We start from the raw sequence: 21,058 nt of genomic DNA, 5'->3' as shown, positions 1-21,058 counted from the left end.
CTCAGTGCCGGCTCTCTGGCAGTGTTACAGGGCAAGCGTGCGTTCCGCGACGAGCGCTCAGGGCTGCCCACGGCCCTGCCCCGGCCCGGCTCTGCCCGGCCCGGCTCTGCCCGGCCCGGCTGTGCCCAGGCCCAGCGGAGCCGCTGCGGCGCGGCCCGGCCCTGCTCGACTCAGCCCCGGGGCGGCTGTGCCCCGGCCCTGCTCGTCTCTGCCCGGCCCGCCTGTGCCCCGGCCCTGCTCCACTGTGCCCAGTCCCAGCTCTGCCCGGCCCGGCACAGCCGCTGCAGCCCGGCCCGGGCGGTGCGGGGCGGGCGCTCCCCGCGCATGCGGCCTCTCCGCACCGGGCGGGGCTGCCGGGCCGAGCCGGAGCTTCCGCCGGGGCCGGGCCCGTGTCCGGCGCGCCGGGGGCGGCGCGGGGCCGGTGCCGGGGCGATGCCCGGGGCGGCGACGCGGGGCCGCGGGCGCTGAGCGGGCGGCAGCATGGCCGAGGCCCTGCGGCAGGAGCAGGCGGGCGGGCCCGAGTCGGAGGCCGAGCTGTCGCAGCGGCTCGCCCGCACCAAGGCCCGCTCGTACGGCAGCACGGCGAGCGTGGCCGCGCCGCTGGCCGAGCGCTACGTGGAGCACCGGCTGAGCGCCGGGGACACGCTGCAGGGCATCGCCCTCAAGTACGGCGTCACGGTAAGGGAGCACCGCCGGCGGGGCCGGGAGCGGCGCTTAGAGCCGGAGAGTGGCCTGGGTTGGAAGAGACCTTAAAGCTCATCCCGTTCCAAACCCCTGCCGCGGGCAGGGACACCTTCCCTAGACCGGGTTGCTCAGAGCCCCATCCAGCCTGGCCCTGAACACCTCCGGGGATGGGGCAGCCACAGCTCCCGTGGGCAAGCATCTCCTCCATAGCCTGGCGGCTGTAGCCCCCACAGCGGGAGCACTTGGGCCACAGCCGCGAGGTGACAGCAAAAAGGTGTCCCACAGGGCATTTCCTATACTCACAGTGGGTAGGAGACAGCGTGGGTACGGTGTTCGTTTAGTTTGAGTATTTAAAATGCTGACATCAGGAGTGTGGCCTGCCCGGAGGGGTCAGCAGGCAGCGCTGGTGCCCGGGGCTGGCAGGTCTGGAACTGACAGCGCTGGGGTGAGCAGGGGGCCTGGGGAAAGGACTCGCACCTGCTGCCACCCGATCAACCTGGATCACACCGCTGTGCACCACTACACTCACTGCAGGCTAAAAAATATAATCAGTGTCATTAAACTGAAACTGGAAAAAAGGATATTTTGAGCTTGACACACAGACGGTGACAAGAGAAGGAATTTCTTCCAGTAGCTTCAGGGCTAAACATTCTTCCATTGTGATCTGCCCAACCCAGTCCAGAGATGAGGCACAGATACCACTGATTTGAAAGTGTTGCTGCTTTTCTGCTCATTTTCTAGGGAGAAAGTTCATTTCTGAGATAAATGTTGGAAGGCTTAGGCCAGCCTAAGACATGCAGAGTCCAATAAAGTCTACCAGCAGGCCCTTTACTACCATTCCAGATGGGGCAGAAATCACCCACCCTGCCTCATTCCCACTTATGGGGGGCCCATATTCCACTGTGCAGCTTCAGTAGTCCCAACACAGAAAATTGTTCAGGGCTGGGCAGCTGAAGAGGTGGCACTGGTACAGTCTGTGCCACTTTGACATCAGCTGCAAACAGCACCTTCCAGTTGGGCTCCTTCTAGATGAGCTACAGTGTAGTGCCAAGTGTAGGTTCTGGCTGGAGTGGACTTTTCCTTCTCTTGGTCTGCAGGATCTACTAAAACCTTCTATCACTTTCAACAGTACAAACTGATCACTAAAATAGTAGTTTTCTAGAAAAAAGGCATTTCTAAGCTATTTACAACTCCCTTTCAGCTAAAGTGAAGTTTTGAATCAAACCTGTACAAACACCTCCAAGTTGTTAACCGTGTATTTTGTTTATAATATGAGTTTGATAAGTTTTTGCTGTGCTAATGACGTAAAATATACATGTTGGGATTTTTCCCCAACATCTTATTGGTTGTTTGATTTAATAAGTGTTCTGCTTAAGAAGCCAGAGCTGCATCATTGTAGACTGCAGTTGAGAGAGGTTCAACTGACATGAAATGCCCCTCAGAGCAATGACAAGTTCAGCAGAATCAGCCATTGTGTTTATGCTTTCATGGGTTTCAGCCCAGGGTAGGAAGGTATGCAAACACATTTGCTCTGAGCAAAATGCAGGCTGTTGTGTGTTCACACAATGACAAAGACAGATTTCCTTTAAAGAGTCCTTCTGTTTGCTTCCTTCATCATGTATTCTTGGCTGGAAGTGAGAGTTGTAATGGAAACCCCAGAATTATCTTTGGCTGCCATTGCCTCCAGTATTACTGGTTTTAGGAGTTTCCCCTGTGGTTTTCCTCACTGGGAGCTAATTTGTAGCCAGAGTCATCCTGTCCAGTGGCTGCCTTTGCATGACTTGGCATAGACAGTTCAAGATAGATAAAAATACCAGGCCGGGGGAGAGGGATCAGTGTGCTTTGTTTGGCCTCATCCTCTGCCCTTCACCCCCTCCCCTGGATACTGTCTATTCATATTTAGAACTTGAATTGGGTGCATTTTCCTTTTGAGTAAATTAACACTTGAATTCATGTTTATGGTTCAGCCAATTTATGGCTCAGTGCAAGTGCTGTATCCCTTTTGAGGGGAGAAGGATGAGGACTATATTTCACTGTCAGTAGAAGTAGTTTTGATTAATTAGTTCAGCACCAGTTTACAGCTTCAGTTAAAATATTAAGCATGTGCTGAACCTTTTGCACTTTCATTATGATAGATTTGTAGCTAGTGGGCATTACTTCAGTTGTTCTAGCACTAAAAAAAGAAAACTCTTGTTAAATCCTGCTCTCCATACACCTCTGAATGTACAGAGTCACACTGAGTTGTAGGAGTTGTATTGCACATACAAAGTCACCTGCTCAGGGCCGAGGGATGTTCTTTTTAGAACCAAGTACTTTCCTTTTCATTATTGCTCTGTGCAGAGGTACAGACTTCCAAATGCTACTGGCTGGTATTTTAGGAAGAAATAACCAGAGGTAGAGTTACAGTGAAAAAGGAGAGAGAATAACAGTGCAGTGCATTATTTATCAGCTATTGAAGCATCACCTTCCAACTCCCCTGCAGTAGGCTCTCAGTTTTCAGCTTCTCTATTGTATTTTTCCAGAAAAGCTCCTGCTAGTATTTTAAACTGTTTTTATACCCATCAAGACAGACAACTTATAGAGATTTTAACAATTGACATTTACACTAGAACCATTAGAAGTTTTACTAAGGCCAAACTGTTACTGAGTCAGGTAAAGCTTCCTTTATACTCTTCAGATGGTGCTCAGCCTGGGAGAGAACTTGCACCATTATACTCTTTGAGCCTTACTAAAAATGGTTTCCAAGCTTTAGGAGCTGGAAGAGAAGTGATCTTCTCTTGCTTGTGACACTGGATATTAGCTATTCAGTTTTTAAATGGGATTATTAAATATAAGCATTTCAGCATTTAGTCATCTGCATCAACAGGTTGAACCCTCATGGTAACTTTATTCCCCTTGTTTGGAGTCTGCATAATTTTTACCAGAGAGTTCACCTACAGGAGCTGCTGGCAGTTCTGAGCCTTGTTCTAATCTAAATCCAAATCAAAAGTACATTTGTGACAGAATTTTTGTTCTTTGGTAGGCTGTTCCTGTCAGCCTGCATAGGGACTGCAAGGCTATTTAAGGGCAGCATCTTCAGGTAGCACAAGACTTTCAAAGAAGCAGTATTGTGGAGTCAAGTACACATAAAGCTAGGGTGTTAGCAAGGCTGAAACAGAACATGCACTCTGAAATCGCTTTGAATGCAAACAAATTCTCTCCTGAAATAATTGCTGCTGCAAAGAAAGTACAGATTTATTTTAACTAAAGGTTGTATACTACTTCAGAAAGTTAATGCTTTATACTTTGCCAAAACCTAATAGCTTGTATTTTTTCTATTTTTTTCAGATGGAACAAATAAAGAGGGCAAATAAACTTTTCACTAATGACTGTATATTTCTGAGGAAAACCCTGAATATTCCGGTTATATCAGAGAAACCATTACTGTTCAATGGACTCAATTCACTGGAATCTCCTGAGAATGAAACTGTTGACAGCTCCCCTTCCTGTGATGAAGGACTAGTGGCAGCTCAGGAAGAAAGTAGCTCTTCTCCCAGTCCTCCAGAGCCTGACAATCAGCCCACTGCACCAGAAGAATTATCTGCCAAAGATTTCCTACAGAGATTGGACTTGCAGATTAAGTTATCCAAACAAGCAGCCAGAAAACTAAAAGATGACAATGTCAGGTAAATGCCACTTTTGGTGTTAAACATTGTAATCTCCCCCTGAAGGCATTGCAGTCTAAGCTGACCCCTCTTTGCAGGGTCTCAGCATCTGTGGCTTTTATTTGTCAATAGCAAGTGCCTGCTGTTCTCATGCACCAGGCACATTCAGAGCACAGCATTAGCAGCTGCCTTGCTATGGCAGTTAGAAAGGCTGCCTCACAACAGATTATTTGGAGAATGCAAATACTATTTCATAAAAGCCAAAAGGCCAGGATTCTCCAAGATGTCTTGCTGTGTAAGTAGGCAGCTATTTAAGCAAAAACATAGTTTTTGGTAGAGTGCTAAGCAAAGGCGCCTATGAGGAAGCTGATTGTGTACAGCAAGGCATGATTCTATTTTTCTTTTGTCCCAAATTGCCTCATTGTGTAAATATTTTCTATGACACAGTTTCAATTAAGCTTTCCTATCTCCTTTCCCTATGCAGTTCACCCCACTTTGGGATCCACCTATGCAGACTTCATCTTTTCTTCAGTATTTCCACAGCCAGGAGCTCCCACATATTTACTCATAGAAAAAGCAGTACTTTGTGACCTCTGTGCCACAATGGTGGCACATATCCCCTCACATATGTAGGTATGCTATGGAGAGCACAGAAAGACTCAGAACAAGAGTGGATTTCAGTGGTGTTTGTTTTCCATGTCCTTGGGACAAGCTTCCTCAGCTTGTTCACAATCAATCAGTCTCTTGGGGTGGCTGGCTGCCTGTATTCCCTGCAGAAATCCCCTCAGTGGGGGATGCTGAGGTGGGCCTTCTCACAATAAAAGGTATGACTGCAGGGAACTGCTACTGCTTCTCTTACCAGAGAGCTGGAGAGAAGTTATGCCTGCAGATAGGTGCTTTGCTTTTACAAATTTGTTCATCCACCATCTTGGTTCACTTCACATGCTCTGATTTGAGGGCAAGCAGAGGGTAACCTTTCAGGACCAAATTTATTGAGTACAGAATCGCATAATTTCTTTAAACTAAGAAATTATTTCAGCAATGTTAAAACTTTGTTCAGCAGACAAAAGTTTGAAGGAGAACAGTATATTGTATTTAGCTATTGGACAAGCCTCCTTTGGAGAAATAGCCCCACATACAACCCTCCATTGCCAGGACACTGGTTTAGAGACTCAGGGAAGGCTGGAAGGCTTTCACATCTTATCACACTTGTCAGTTACTTTCTTTTGTATTGGTTGCATGAAAGGAAAAATAGCTGTTGGAACTCACAACCTTCTCTGTGCAAACTCCTCCACTTCCATTGTTATATTTGAAGCACCATGGAGCACCTATCAAAATATGCTGCTGCTGACTTTCAGATTATTAGATGTATGTACCTACCACAGCTCAGAGTAGGTGTTGACCCAGCAGTTAAACTGCATAACAGGAAACCACAGTCCCTGCCAGAGGAAGGCAATCATTTTAACATCCCTCCAAGAAAATAACATGCTAATTTGAAGAAGAAAATTCACTTAGACATTGCTGTACCATGAGTAGAGCCAATACAGTCAAAGTGACACTGCACAAAAAGTGGCACTGCTGCCACTAATACCCATTTCCTATGCTGCTTCAGTTACAAATTGGGAAATGTAGACCTGGTACCAAGTCACCTCCCAAGCAATAATGTATACAGGAGGATGAGTTATTTTCCCACCTCCTGTTCAGATTCAAGAGATAATTCTGTTAAATGCATGTAGCAGATTTTTATTGGTCAGGATGTTACAGGAAGCATGAAGTACAGAGCTGCAGGCAGTCTGCTGAGCAGGATGTTGCCCAAAGCTTCTGAAGAGAAATAGCTTCCTGTGCATCTGATAGTCTTCATAATATTCCCTTCTACATCACTGCCCCGGCTTTCATTTATGGCTCACAAAAGCCATCCTTGCCTTGTCCTCTGCAACACAGTTGGAAAGGACAGACAGACAGACCAAAGTCAATGTTTACTCTGCAGAGAACAGGAGTAGAGACCGACCATTACCAAAAACCTTGGAGATACTTTTCAGCTGTGTACCATCAGTGGTATGTGTGGGTCCAGACTGGAAGGTGGCAACATTCCTTTCTGTGCTCCTGTGTTCTTCCTGCCCAGCCCTTTCGTGTCCCTTGCTTGGAGCAGGAAGCCTTTGGAAATTGGACAGCCATGTTAATAAACCAGCCTCATGAATATGCAAGTTTTCTATTCTTAGAGTGAAAACCATTTATGAAATTAAGCAGTTTCCAGCTGCTCTGGCCTGTATTCAGGTTGCCTTGTCAAGGCCTGTGTAGAGCCTGATGTGCCAACACTGCCGAATGCTTCCATGCCTGCTTGAGAGTGCCAAAGGAGCACCTGGAGTTCATCCCCTACCACCCAAAGGGACATTGGAGCTCACAAAACTGCAAGCAGAAGCAGACTATCAGCTCATGAACTTAAAGAGCCATAACTTCTCACCATAGCATGAGCCTGATTCGACAGATGGTGAGAACCACATCTACTGAATTGCTGTTTACTTTGGCCTCCTTTAAGTTGCCAAGAACGCACATGCACACATGCACTGATTTGGATTAAACCACACAGAGAAGTTTCATAGTCAGAAACTGCCCTGTGCTACAAAGGCAGCTTAGAGTGAATTATATTGTTTAATTAGAACTCTTGGAGTCACTCCCTTAAGTGCTCTTAAAGGAATAAAGCTTAGGTAGAAAAACTGGGGAGCACGTAGTTGCAGATTTAGACTAGATATTAAACTATAATAGCTGTGCAAGCAGATGAGCATAAAAGGTTATAAAATGTGATCCACTCAGTTTGTGCCAGCTGCCTTTCACTATTAGAGTTTATATAAGCACATGACTAGATCTACCTGTCATAGTACCTTTACTAGAGTTTCATTGAGCAGAAATCGTGAGTTAATGAGTCATTTATTAATCATGCCTATTCAGCCAAGATGCAGCTCAAGGCAATAAAGCCTTTTTGTTTAGAGCAATGTTTTTATAGTAGGCCAGAAGAAATGCAAAAGGATTAATACAGTTCTCTGTAGCATATGTTATTAATTCATGTATTTGTATATTAGGGAAGAATACTCATTATAAAGCAGCTGTGATAGTTTGAGAAAACACAGTGATGCTTCACCTGGTCCAAAGTGCTCTTACACTGAAACTGAAAATTACTTTAGTGGTGCTTTTTGTGTCAGATAGTTGAATATGAGCAAGTTGAACACCAGGTATATAATGCAAGCTGTTTATAGAGTCCTTAAGATAGACTTATACCATATACTGTGCTTCTGGAACAGTTCACATTTTTCTGCATTCACCTTGGAGTGTCTAATTTTGAAAACCTTGTAACTGAACAGAGCCTCTCTAACCAGTGATGGTGATTCAATATAACTGGTGTCAGCACAGGAACAGGACCTTGTACTGTCATCTGCTCACTTGCCTTGACCTGAACCTAGGAAAGACTATGGTCTTGAAGCCTTCAAAACTCACAGCTGAGATAATTTGCCCAATATTTTTTCACCTCTTTGGCTATCAGCTGAGAAAAGAGATGCCTCAACAAAGGAGGCTGTCTGTAGAGAATCCTTTCAGGCATCCCAAAACTAACAACTCAGATTGCCGCCTTGTTTAATTGTGCATTCTAGGAGCATCCAAGCATTTGGGTGTACTTACAGTCAGGTGTCCTTGCTGTTACAGAAGTGGTTGTTTGTGGCCTGATGCACACCATTGCTTGCAGGAGACTTCTTTCAGTTCCTGTAACCCACTGGGCAAAGCGGCAGCAGCGAACGGGAAGAGACAGCACTACAGTGTTGTAATGCTGTGCTGTTCCTTTCCCAGCCCCTGAAGGAGAACGTTGCTATGACTTAGCACTGGGCTATTTTAAGCATCTTAAAAGTGAAGTAAATTGTTTGGTCATTAAACATACACTGCCATGGTGGTGCTTGTGGGTCACAGACCAGAGCTTTCTTACTTTACTGTCATGCCGTGTATCATGGAAAGCTTCTGCAAATGATACATTATTAACATTATAGTATTCTGTGGCAGTTTTGGACACAGAACTGGATACAATGAAGGATACTATTTAAGTGTATACAGATATTTGCATCCTTGGTACTTGCTTGGTAGCATCACTAATATAAATAGATGTACATTTGTAAGGAAGGCTAAAAATCTGTTCTCAGCACTACTGCAACCACACATCCCTGCAGTAACAACCAGTTTCATCCCAAACTTCTTTTTGGAGGTTTCTGTTTTTGGCAAGATTATTTCAAGGCAAAGCACATATTATGCCTTTGGCTTAAGATGATAATTTTGGTGGGAAGACAAGTTACTCTGCTGTTTCGTTAGTTTGTAGGGTTCTGTTTTGGGGTGGTTATATGAAATTTAAATTGTAGCTAAATAATCATGTTTATTTGGGAAAAGCCTTCATGGTTTTGATATTGAAATATTTACTTTTTACCTTATACCATTATTAGACTCTTTGAATAACTGTACCTTTGTATGGAGGTACACACAGCATTAAAAGCAACCCTTTCACAGTGTAGCAGCAGTAAAGTCCTTCTGTTCTTACCAAAACACTGAACTTGGCAGCAGCTTTAAGGCTGGACTCTCAGGAACAAAACCATGAAGCCTCAGTTGTACAAAGCAATGACCTTTGGGGAACTTGGCATCCTTGATGCTGCACTGCACTAGGTTTACATAACCCCTTTTTTTTAAAGGCAGCACTGTCAGGTGAACAGCAGGCAGACTGATTTTCTTGAACATGTTTTAAAAGCAGCAGTACTTTGCTTTATCCAGTTATTGCACTAACAATAGCAATTGGGAGCAATTGCTTTTTCCTAAGAAAATCCAAGTGATCAGTGTCAATGGGGATTGATGTGAGGGAAGTATACATCAGGAACAGCTTGCAGCATCAGGACACAGATCCACCCACAGCTATGATTGACTGCTCCTGTTGTTTCATTTGGTCTCTCAGTCCCTCCTGCCATTCAAAATGTTGAAACAAACCTCTAACCAAGATTTCTTTTTTTAAAAGAAGAAATGAAAAGCAACACTGCAGCAACACTCCAGCATGCCCTCCACCTTGTTATCCTTTAAGTTTTTCTTACTGATTTGATCAAGAATAATTTTTAAAATACATTCTGATGTTGAACTTACACAGCTTTCCTTGCTTTTAGCATTATGTTCTCGACATCTCAGGAACTCCAGAGATGTGTAAATTACAGTATTATACTGCAAATATTCCTCTTAGGCAAGGCTGGCATGGCCTATTTTAACCCACTAGGAAAACTGGTCACCTGCATTTTCATTGCAGTTTTACTGTTGAGAATGGTATGCTCCTGACCTGATGATCATTTTCTTTCTAGAGATGAGGAGAATGAGGAAGGTCCCTATGCAACTTCTTCGTACCACCAGTAGAAGACAGATGTGATGGCCTGAAAACTTTCCATGAAATCAGTTCTTACAGAACTAAGCAGTCAATAATTCAAAACCCAAGTCTTTTGGACTCATCCTCTTGATGTACTTAAAAGAAGTCATGAATGGGTAATTGCACTGAAATTATGACCTCTTCTGCCTTCCATAGGTTAATGTCCTTATGTTATATCAATAAAAGGTTTAAGCCTTCCAAAACTAGCAATGGCCTTTTTACCCCTTCTGTGCAAACTGTAGCATGGTAGCAACTATATATCCCTGAGGTCACCTTTATGCAGGATGTTGATCTTTAGTAAAGATTTTGTAAATACTTGTTAAAGTGAAATTTGTTTTAAGTATTTAAAAATAAATAAGTTTGCTTGTAAATGACAAATGATGGAAAAGTAATAGGAATTTACTTATTCTGCAAACATAGGCAAGTTTACTGTGAAAGTTTTGTCTACTTCAGGGCTGCAGAACTTGCCTGTAAACCTTGTATGTGTCTGTGTGTGGTTATGATGTATTCCTAGAAAGGGGAATTCAGCTTGTGTTGATAAATTAAAGCCTTTTTGCTTAAAGAACTGTTTGCATATTGGATTTCTACTCATAAAAGGGATGAGTTACACAAGAGGTTTTTTTGTGAGATATGACATTGGAATATCAGATGTGTGTTCTTGTGTGCAGTTAAATTTTGTGTGGTTTTAATTTAATAAAATATCAAAAATATTGATGTGTGTGTTCATAATGAAGTCAGCTTGGTTCTAGCCTGTTCTTAGGGAAGAATGGTTTGTCTAGTTTCACAAAGTATTAGGTGGCAATTTCAGGGTAAATAATGTCTTTACCCTATCCATCTAATTCACCCTCCTAAGTAAGGCCTGCAAGAGCTATCTGCCCTACTTGTGCAGTTTGTTAAGATGAATAAGAGGCACCTTACCAAGCCTTCCCTGTTCTCAGAAGAGGTGCCAGTATTCAGGTATGCAAGTGCACTCCATCTGCAGCTCAGGGACACAGAGTGCAACCTGCAATCACTCTTGCCCTGAAGTTAGGGTATTAGGAACTTGTTAAATAGCCTGGATTTTTTCCCCAAGGAGTCCATAAACTTCACAAAGGTTTTGTCACTAAAGATCTGATGGATCCCGACTGAAACTGATGCAGTTTCCTATCACTCAGATCATCAGTATCACCCTAGAATAAAAAGTTTTCAGCAGTATGTTAACAGGGAAACAAAAGAGAAAGTTTCATTAACTTCCTAAAACCAGAAGTAAAAATTCAAAGCTCAGCAGGAACTGGCTGCTTTTACTGCTCTACCTAGGGTTAGGGTTCCAAGAACCACAAAGCCCAGAGCTCCAGGCACACTGCAGCTGCCAAGGGCATCCCAAGGGGAACACAGAACTGCCACACCATGGCTGCTTCCACAGCTTCTTACTTGGAAACAGCCCAGCCCAAGGCTGCTTTTCCTGTCCTTAAGAGCAGTTGTGCAGTGGCACACAATATAAGAAGAATAGAAAAAGCTTAAAGTTGAGAAAAAGACGTTCTGATTTTTCTTCAAGAGACTGGTGGATTACCTTTTGATCTTGTATCTTTCTTAGATTGGGATTGTATCTATTTCTTACATGATGGTAACATCTCTTGTCATTTAATTTCAGTAGAACATGACAAAGGCAGAATTAACTACTTTTCTAAAGGCCACCCTAGCTTCAAGCCCAGCTATATTTTATTATTCCACAGAAAAACATAATCCTTTTCTTCTGAAGACCTGTTGTAGTGATACCATCAGTGCTCTAGCACAGCCAGGCCTTCCTTACCAAGCAGGTCAGAACAGCTCCCTGACACAGGAGCACTGCACCTCCTGCCTCCCAGACTGGGCTGCCCAACCTCTGGGAAACCACAATTCAATTGGGCCTTTCCAAGAGCAGGGCTATGCCTGTGAGCTACAGGACCCAAAGGACACACAGCATTTGCACCTGTTTTCCCCAACAGAAAACTGCCATAGCCTCAAAAAGCTGGGCAGTGGATAGAAAAGATGCATTCTCTGATACACAACAGCAGCCTTGTGCTTTAACCCCAGTTGGCAGCTCAGCCCCTCACTCCCCCAGAGATGGATGAGGCAGAGCACCACAAGGGTGAAAGGCAGAAAACTCACAAGTTGAGATAAAGCCAGTTTAATAGGCAATGCAAAAGCTGGGCACAAAAGCAAAGGAAAGGAATTCATTCAGCACTGCCCATGGGCAGGCAGGTGTTCAGCCATCTCCATGAGGGCAGGGCTCCACCCTAGGTCACAATTGTTTGGGAAAACAAACATTGCCACTCTGAACACCCCTTTCCCTTCCTCCTCCTTCCCCAGCATTACACACTGAGCATGGCACCACATGATCTGGTGTTGTCATCTTATTGCAAAGCTCCCATACCTTCTTGGTGATTTCTCACGGGCAGTTCCTCACAACACAGCCAACAATCTCCAACTCTCTCCTTACCCAGCTAACCCACTCTTTTGTAGCACTCATCCTCATTGGACACAGCTGTGGCCTGTTAAGGGCAGGCCTGTTCCTAATCTTTGATAATTAGTGCAGCTGCAACCCCTCAGGGGTCAGATTACCTTCTGCACTATCTTTATTTTCTTACATTCTATCCCCCCGCAGTCTGGGCCATCCCCTGGTTAGGGTTGGGTTTGGGTTAGGAGATGGGGATCGGGTTTGGCATAGGGTTTGTGTTAAGGAATTTGGGATCAGCTGTCCTGCCTGGGTCCCCTCCCAGCTTCTTGTGCACCCCCAGCCTCCTCATAGGTGGGGTGAGGAGCAGGAAAGGCCTTGGCTCTGTGCAAGCTCTGCTCAGCAGAAATGAAATCATCTCTGTGTTACCAACACATTTGTGTTTCCAGCACAGATCCTAAATATAGCCCTAAATTGGCTACTGTGGAGAAATAAACTCTACCCCCACCAAAAGCAGCACACTAATGTAGCTTGTAGTAAAGTGTTTAATAAAGTACAGTATCAGAAACAATAGCCTATTAGAAAAGCTCAAAAGGTGAATACCATATATATTGTACTTATTACATTTTCAGTCATAATTTAGAAGTGAAGGACTTCTGAAGGATCCAGGAGAGATAGAAACAACACAGAAACCGATTTTTGTCAGTTTTGAAACAGAGATGTGCAGTTGTTGAAAATACCTTTCTTACTAGGAAGAAAGCAAGCACTATGATTTACTAATTATGGCTAAACACACAGCAGTGCATGTCAAGTTGTAATGTGCTCCAGGTGTTCCCTGCAGAATAAGTACTGATCTGTGATGCAAGTTGAAACTTGCATCATTGGTTTGATTTTATTTTGGGTAAGTCACAGCCCTTTAGGAATGCAGGGTGATTCATCAGGCTGGCTGTGTTTCACTGTCTGGTTCTGAAAAGTGTGATGTACAGATAGATGTTCATTCCATGTACCAGCAATGGAACCAGCATTTGAAGCATTCAAGGAACAAGTTTAGTGGCTTGGGCAGGATGGAAATTGGATTTAGTTTGAGGAACCATAGCTGTGATTTCTGGTCCATCTGTCAGAGGCTTGCCCTGTTCTCAGCTACTCATCAGGCTGCTCCAGTTATCTCTACAGGTACCCCCAGGGATGCACAGCAGCAGGGTAAGTACAGAACAACTCCAAGAATGTGCATACTCTGAAGTACAGTCAGGGCATACACATTGTTGAGTTTTTGTTTTCTTAAGTTATGCCAATGATACTTTGTTCAAGCTATAAAATTTGCAAAACGGAGAGGTTAACAAATACCACCACGCACTGTTCATAGTCACTGGTCACTACTTGATGACATCTGCCCTTTAGTACCAGACTCGTGAGAGGATGAAGTAAGAAACTAACCTCCAATGAAAACTGCAATTATTCTTATACTACTCATCATGTAGACAGGAGAAGGAAATTTGAGGTCTTTTTAAAAGTAGTCATTGGAGAAGGACAGTTTGTCCTTTTTTGTTTTTTCAAGTGCAGATCCTAGGTCACTGCCACTTCCCTATCTGTAGAGATCTATGGTTAGTTACCATCCTCCTGATTTTTGTCATAAATCCAAATTTGGGAAACAGTTTGCTTTTCCCACGTGATGGTCACATAAGAAAGGAAGTTAGAAGCTGTTGCAGAATGTAACTGAGATCTACAGAGACATGAAGAAATTTGGATCTTTGGGAACAATAGCAAATAATAATAAACAAACAAGAGGGTTTAGATGAGAACAAATGCACTGATTTAAAATAACATTAATTCTTTTTACCTGATTTTTTTCTATAGAGTTTCTAAGGGACTATTTGTCAGAGGAAGCTTACATTGATTACATTTTTGAATATGGTTTTTACCATTAGTGACTGATACTGCAATTCAGTGATTCATGTCAGGATGTGTGTGAGCAGGCAGTGATGATGTATTTTGTGGATGCTAGAAAACATTCACTGGCTTATGTTTCATCAGTTTGCAAGGAGTTATGCTGTTACACCTCAGTGCTATCACATTCACTTAATGCTGATTATCAATAATTGATAATTTACGTTGACAATTTACATTTTGCAGGGGTTCCATAGTTTACTTCAGTTGGCTGAGAAACATTGCTCAAATCTCCTCCTCTTTAATCTCCAGCTGTGAGGAAGGAAATGACCCAAGGAGTGACTTAACACTTACAAAACTTTATGCTGTGCAGGCAGTGCTCTAAGTCAGTATCTCCATTCACTGGTCTGCATCAGATAATATTTTTTAACTGTATCAATCTCAGATGTATCTTAAGATTTAAAAAAAATATCAGAGAAGGGATAACCTCAGTTATGAATGAAGAATCTGTAAGTAAAGAGTACAGGGCTTTCCTGGAGTTCCTCTACTCAACTGAGTCTAAGGCCTTACATGGGACTCTGTTTGAAATTTACCTTTCTAAATGCTTCTTTACCTTTGATCCTTTGATCTTGCTTCGTCAGATCTTCATACATCAAGTTATCCACTCACTTTAAGGTAAAAGACCTCATAAACCATTCTTCCAAAACTTTGTTAGTTGAGGAAGAAGAATCAGGATGACATTTTTGGTTTTGTTTCTTTGGGAAGTACCAAATTCTTGGCTAATGCTAGCATATATAGGCCAAAAACAAAAAAGTTTTTCTCCAAGATAATACTGCTCAGCACAGAACAGAGGTCAGTGATCAGACCACAGCCTTGATATTCAGAGATACTGAGATACAATAGATTCTTTAAGTCTTTCTGAAAAGCAGAGCCCCTGTTCCTAAAAGAACATCTCTAGTTGCAAACTTCCCTTTCCATACAAAATGACTTGAATTGCTTTCTTGTTTTTTTTTCTTTAGAGAAAGCAATGGCTATTTACACTTGCTATCAGGATATTCACATCAGGAATTCAACTAATTATGCATGCACAATCATCAAATGGTGCAAAGAGAATGTCCACACATGCTGAAGAAGAGAATATTCTTCTAATATGGAAGGCAATTGTAATGTCTAAGATTTATCAATTAGCTAAGGACACTACAGTCCACATTACAGAATACTACATATAGAAATAAAAAAAGATAAAAAAAAGTGTTTGTATTTAAAACCAAAATAAATGAATATAAAATAATATTAAGATTAATGAAAACTTTATAGGTAAATTATTTTCAAATACTTTATTTAGAGAACTATGAACTATTTTCTAATAATGCCCCTTTACATAGTTGCATCTATAGAAAGCTTGTTGAGTGAAAGCAAAAAAAGTAGCATTAAAAGAAATTTCCATCAGAAATGATTGGTTTAGCTACAAAAGTAAACCAAACATGAACAATAAATCAAAGAGAGCATTACAGAAATATTTACCTTATCAAATAGAAATTCAGTGTCAGAATTTGGTGCTTAGGGTTGATTTGTGAATGTAGGAAAATACAGTATGCAGAAAGTGAATGGAGCACTACAGCTCTTCATTTCTGTCTAGACTTGTCAGTACAATGTAAACAGAGCATTTCTAATGATATCCTCAAATTACCAGATCATAAGTCATTGAGCCAGGAGTGGGGGAAACTAGACTAGATTCCTACGGGTTGGGCAGTCACTAACGCTTTACAGGCTGCCATAGATGCGTTTAATGACATCAGCCTCCTCCTTGTCCAGGATGCCCTTGTCCACATAAGCATCAGCTTGCTGATCAATGAAATCTCTCAGCTTTGAAAGATCATAGTCTGAAAAACAAGAATTCATTTGCACAATGAGTCATTGCCTTTATACTGCTTCACCTAAGAAACAATGTCATTGTAAATTTTATCCAACCAGTGCACTTTATCAAACATGAAGAGAGTTCTCTCTAAGCGCATCTTGTGAAAACATAAAAACCCCAAAATATCTGCACAAAGTCTTTTTACACACCACAGTGCTTTTATTATCCAAGAGAAATAATCATCTCTTGCTTTTGATTGATTGCCATCAAATGTTAAAGCAAGAACATTTTCCAGTCCAGGGATTTAATGTTCTAGTCTGCACAGCAAAAGCTGTTGTGCCCTATTATTTTCACAACCGTCATGGAATCAAAAGAAAGTACTAAATAGACTATTTCCAGTTGAAATCCCAGTAAAATTCCCACTTGCTACCATTGTAGTGGAAATGAAAGCAACTCCCTGAAAATAGATCAAAATAATACAATTATTTACCTCGATACAGAACATAATATTCTGGTTTGAAAACTACTGCAGTGAGCAGCCTTTGTGACAGTGTTAGTGTCAGTTTTTGACAATCTTTCTCTGTCAATCTGCAACAGAGTGCTGCAAGATCCTTCCTCCTCTTCCAATAGATGAGTGCATCTATGCAGCTTGGTTCATACCATATGCATTAGACTTTTCCTGTGCTGGAGAACATCACTATTTTCCATGAGAAGAATTCTACTGCAGAGCAATTTTTCAAATAACATAGAAAGCAAACCTATTGTGACTCTGGCAGCACATTCAGTATATTCACATATAAACACAATAAAGTTTCAGTTACATAATTAGCTGGATAAATGTAAAACTTAATTTCTTAGAATCAGAAGAAGAACATCAATGCTTTAAATGTTCATACTAAGATAAATGAATTAGCATCTTTCACAAGAATGAATAAATTCTGAATTTTTCAGTATAAATTACTTATTCCACAGAGCCTTCAGAATACGTTAAAACTGATTTTTCAATGTCCAATGTATAACATCACACAGCAGTATGTAGAAGAACCTTTTTTCAAACTGTGCATTCTTAACAAAATAGACAATAATGAATTTGTAGTTTTTTAGGTTTCAAAAATTGACCAAAACAGGATAGAAAGATATTAAGAAGAAAATTGATGCTTGTGACCATTTTTATAAAAGCATAAGGCAATTTCAAATGAGTAATACAGAAAATTTATATTCAACATTCCCCACTCCTGCAGAGGTGTCCTCTCCATATCTGAGTTAGCAGGAATTTTGCCATTTGCTGCACTGAGGGGAGGATTTCCTCTCTGCTCTGTTACTGTCATTATTCACAAGAATGTAACCTGCTTGTGTCTCCATCCTGTATGAGTAACAGGGACAAACAGTACTGAGCAATTCTGTAACTGGAATGAGAGATTTTATTCATCTTGACAGAATGAGAGTCTCCATTGAAAGATACCAAGGAATGGAAATGAATGAAGAACAAATACTAAATTAATTTAATATCCACATTTTTCAAATTAAAGTATATGTGCTTATTTTACTTCTAGAATACTTTTTCTAACTCTAAGATTATTACGTGGAGATGTGAAGGTTTAATTACTAAACATCCTGTATGGGATTATAACCATTATGATATTATTCAATTCGGGCTAATTTGTATATCTCACAGCAATTTAAATTGGGTTTTTTTCTAGAAATTGATAGCTGCCAATTTCTAATACTTATTTAGAATCTATTGTAATTGGAAAAATTAGCTTTGCATGCTGATTCACTGCCACAGCTGCAGCATTACATGGAGCTGTGAAACAGCTCCAGTAAATGAAGAGAACTCTTATTTGCATATTCAGATCAAGCCATTTGCCATTGAAATTAATGATAGGATTTACTTTCATTTCTAAATGGCTGCTGTTAGTGGTGTGAAGCTCTGAAGGACCTAAATGTTTGTTGAGCAACCCTCTCATGCTCTTTGCCTGCATTGGTTAAATGCTCAGCTCTGCAATGGTTTCAAGCACCAGGCCAGGTCTGGGAGATGTGAAGGACAGGCCCATGGAGTCTGTAGGCTGTAAACAGGCAAAAACAAACTTTGGACACAAAAGGCAATGAGCCCAAAATCCAGGCTTCTGACATGTTTATCTTTAAATCATCCCAGCCCCTCAAGCTTACCAGCCTCCTTAATAGGCAATTGATACTTCCAAACTGCAGAAATGCAAATCAACATTTCCAGGGTTATTACTCATTGAATGAATAATATGTACTGAAATTCATACAAAATGAAGGGAAGGACCCACAAACATTTGCTTGAAGTAAACCTAAACCTCTTCAAGGGTATTTGGTGAGTAACCCAATCCATGATTAGGGCTGGGAAAGTCTGGCCATTTTAATACATGAATTACTTTGAGAATTGCTTTTCTGCCAGCCCCCAGGTGCCAGCTGGAAGTGGAGAAATGATTGATGAGCACAGCAACACCACCTAATCTTGCACTGAAGAAACACTGCAATGCATTTATAGTTAGATAAGCTTACCCTGACTGTACTTTTAACATCATCCATGGGGAACTGAATTAGCATTTTACAAAAATAAAGAGTATGAAAAGGCACAATAAAGATGATGTATCAGAAGAGTAAGAATACTATTCTAATTTTGTCATAACTTGCACTCACTTTAAGGCTTATTTCCATTGCCAGAGGACAATAAAGATATTTTAGTGCAAATGAAAATCCATCTACACAGATATATATATCTTCATGCATTCACAGGCAGATAAAATGCTATTGATCTGCAGTCACAGCCATTTTCAGGCTGCAGCAGAGCAGAAGAAAGATTACTACAAAGAGGAGCAAGGGGCTGCTCAGGCAGTATGTGGGATACAGAGATAAAATCACACATGATGGAGATCTAATTACATCAATGAGTACACTGCTAAACAGAACCATTAATTAAAATTGGCAGGAAAACTCTTGAGCAAATATGTAGCCCTGCTGCTAACTGCCATCCCTGCCATTGTGTGGAAGTGATTTGAGAGATGGGAAGGTTTTTTTTATAGTCTTTCCTATTACAGCTTCTGTACAGAAAAATGAATGTGTTGGGCTGCAGGCACGCACTCATCTCTGAAATGGAATTCATACACACTTCAACTCACAGAGAGGATGGATAGATGACCCAGGGCTAATCTCATCTCAGATCACCCTCTGCTTGGCTGCTGCAAGAAGGATCCTTCTCACCAGGGACCAGTCATAGCCCAGGGACAGATCCCCTGGCCAGGAACCTTCACTTCCAGAGCAGGCTGTGGCAGAACACACAGCCAGGGCAGAGAACAGGGATGGGAGGCTGGTTTTATGTAAGAACTTGAGGGAAAAGATGGTATGGAGGAGGAGGAATAAAGATCTGTGAGAAATAAAGGAGAAATTGTGCTGCAGTTCTGTCCCTGCCGGCAGCTCTCACACAGCCCTGCCTCCGAGAAAGAGGCAAATGCTGGGACAGCTGGTGAGCAAACCCTGTGCAGCTGCTTCAGTCACTGCTCCCTTCTACACAGCTTTGCATGTGAGAGCTACAAGCCATTTGAGTTGATCTGGGCAGTAATCCAATGTATTACAGGGCTACTGACATAAGTTTGTATCTCAACTGTTCCTGCTTATGAAGCCAGACTTGTTGCTGTTGGTGCAGGCACGATAGCCAGATGCACTGAGCTCCTCTAGACATGTCCAGACATTTCAAATGCATCTATCTCACCTCCAAAGTCATAATTAAACAACATGATGAGCTAAGAAATGAAGCACTAGACCAAGCTGGCACAGCTGCCTGGTGACAGGCAGCCCACCATGACTGTGTGGACAGCACATGAGTGACTCCCTGCTGCTCAGTCTCTCTGGGTTTTGTGGCCAGTGCCATTCCACCCAGTTTACATTAATCTACCTTAGTTCACTATTTATGTTCATTGGCTTAACTTTTACCTGACCTGTATTATTTAACTCTAACACCACTAATGATCACTATCATCTAGACAAGCACAGTTTCACATTACTATTATTTAAGGTATAACACAAGTTATACAACACAATATAAATTACTTGCTTTTTAATGCATATGGTGCCCACCCCAATGTCAAGACCTTTTACTTCATACCTTCTTTGTTACCTTGTTTATTGTGTTTCTTCAGCCATTCTATGTTCTTCCTGATTGCTTCCAAATATGCCTCAGATTTCCCTGGAGGAAAGGATGAGAGAGAAATCAAGCACTTACATCAATGATTGATGCAGCTTGCTTAACTGGGTGAAGTTGGTCACAGCAAAGGCAGATTAAAACTATTCTTAGTTTCTGTTTAAAACCTGAGTCCTGTCAAACTCAGTCAGGCAAAATTCCCAGAGATGGTTAGCAGGTGTTGCCTGTGCAAGATTAGTCATACACAAACCTTGGATTGTGGTTTTTCTAATTTTTATACATAACTTTTGGTGGCACCCCCAGAAACTGCATATGTAGATTAAAAACAACCTGTAGCTTTTTGATCATCATAATTGTTCAGCAAAGAAAAAGCTGTTGAGATAGCAAGGAATGACTTAATTAGGGCTGAGAGCTTTCAGTATCAAAACTCCTACAGTAGTACTAGCAGCATACAACAAACCTAAAATTGTAGCATTTTGGAAAGACAACTTGAAATGTATTTACTGAGAAAAAAGATGTATTAAAATTACCATGATAACTCCTTGTTATAGCTGAAATTTAAAGTGACAGCTATTTTTGGACCAGAAAGCACACAGGACACAATTAGTACAAGGATTACCTAATAAGGCCCCTAGGAAAATATTCTAGCTAATGGATTTTGAATTCTTAGCTTGGCTGGAGCTTTATTGATGTAATGTTCTTACATTTGTCAGGAATAAAAAACCATGGTGTGATCAGTGTGTAGAAGGTTACTATTGCCAGCTATGCATGTCTGCTCCTGTTAGTAAATGGATACAGTATTAGATACACCCTTATTTTTGAGTTGGCAGTGCAGTAACTTTACAGTAAGTTAAGCAAGGGCATTGCATGATGAGATAAAGAAAAAATACTGATCCAATTAGAATTTCTAAAAAGCTATTGGGCTGAAGATAAAGGAAAATGACCTGAACCAAACTGAAAAGACAAACCTTCAAGAGACAAGCAA

At 41.8% G+C, this 21,058-nt stretch overlaps 2 protein-coding genes across 4 annotated transcripts in view; one reads left to right on the top strand and one right to left on the bottom strand.

Annotated features, from left to right (window-relative positions):
* Positions 1-326: 326 nt before the first annotated feature.
* Positions 327-10,463, top strand: LYSMD2 (LysM domain containing 2). Its single transcript, XM_054642406.2, has 3 exons — positions 327-678; positions 4,012-4,349; positions 9,692-10,463. Exons 1-3 carry the CDS (start codon positions 481-483, stop codon positions 9,741-9,743), a joined length of 588 nt encoding a protein of 195 aa, XP_054498381.1. The 5' UTR covers positions 327-480; the 3' UTR covers positions 9,744-10,463.
* A 2,230-nt stretch (positions 10,464-12,693) lies between these two features.
* Positions 12,694-21,058, bottom strand: part of SCG3 (secretogranin III) — a 28,151-nt gene continuing 19,786 nt past the window's right edge. For 2 of the 3 annotated variants that reach the window (XM_054642400.2, XM_077185690.1), the window contains 2 exons: positions 20,038-20,118; positions 12,694-15,933 (listed from right to left, as the gene is read on the bottom strand). In XM_054642400.2, coding sequence (XP_054498375.1) covers positions 15,815-15,933; positions 20,038-20,118 — 200 coding nt within the window. In that variant the 3' untranslated portion in view covers positions 12,694-15,814. The remainder of the gene's footprint in view (positions 15,934-20,037; positions 20,119-21,058) is intronic. The other variant, XM_054642401.2, reaches the window with a different exon arrangement.

Source organism: Agelaius phoeniceus, chromosome 13, assembly GCF_051311805.1.
Source record: "Agelaius phoeniceus isolate bAgePho1 chromosome 13, bAgePho1.hap1, whole genome shotgun sequence".
In the NCBI taxonomy this organism is placed as follows: domain Eukaryota; kingdom Metazoa; phylum Chordata; class Aves; order Passeriformes; family Icteridae; genus Agelaius; species Agelaius phoeniceus.
The sequence above is the reverse complement of the archived record's forward strand: the minus strand, read 5'-3'. Positions and strand labels throughout refer to the sequence as shown.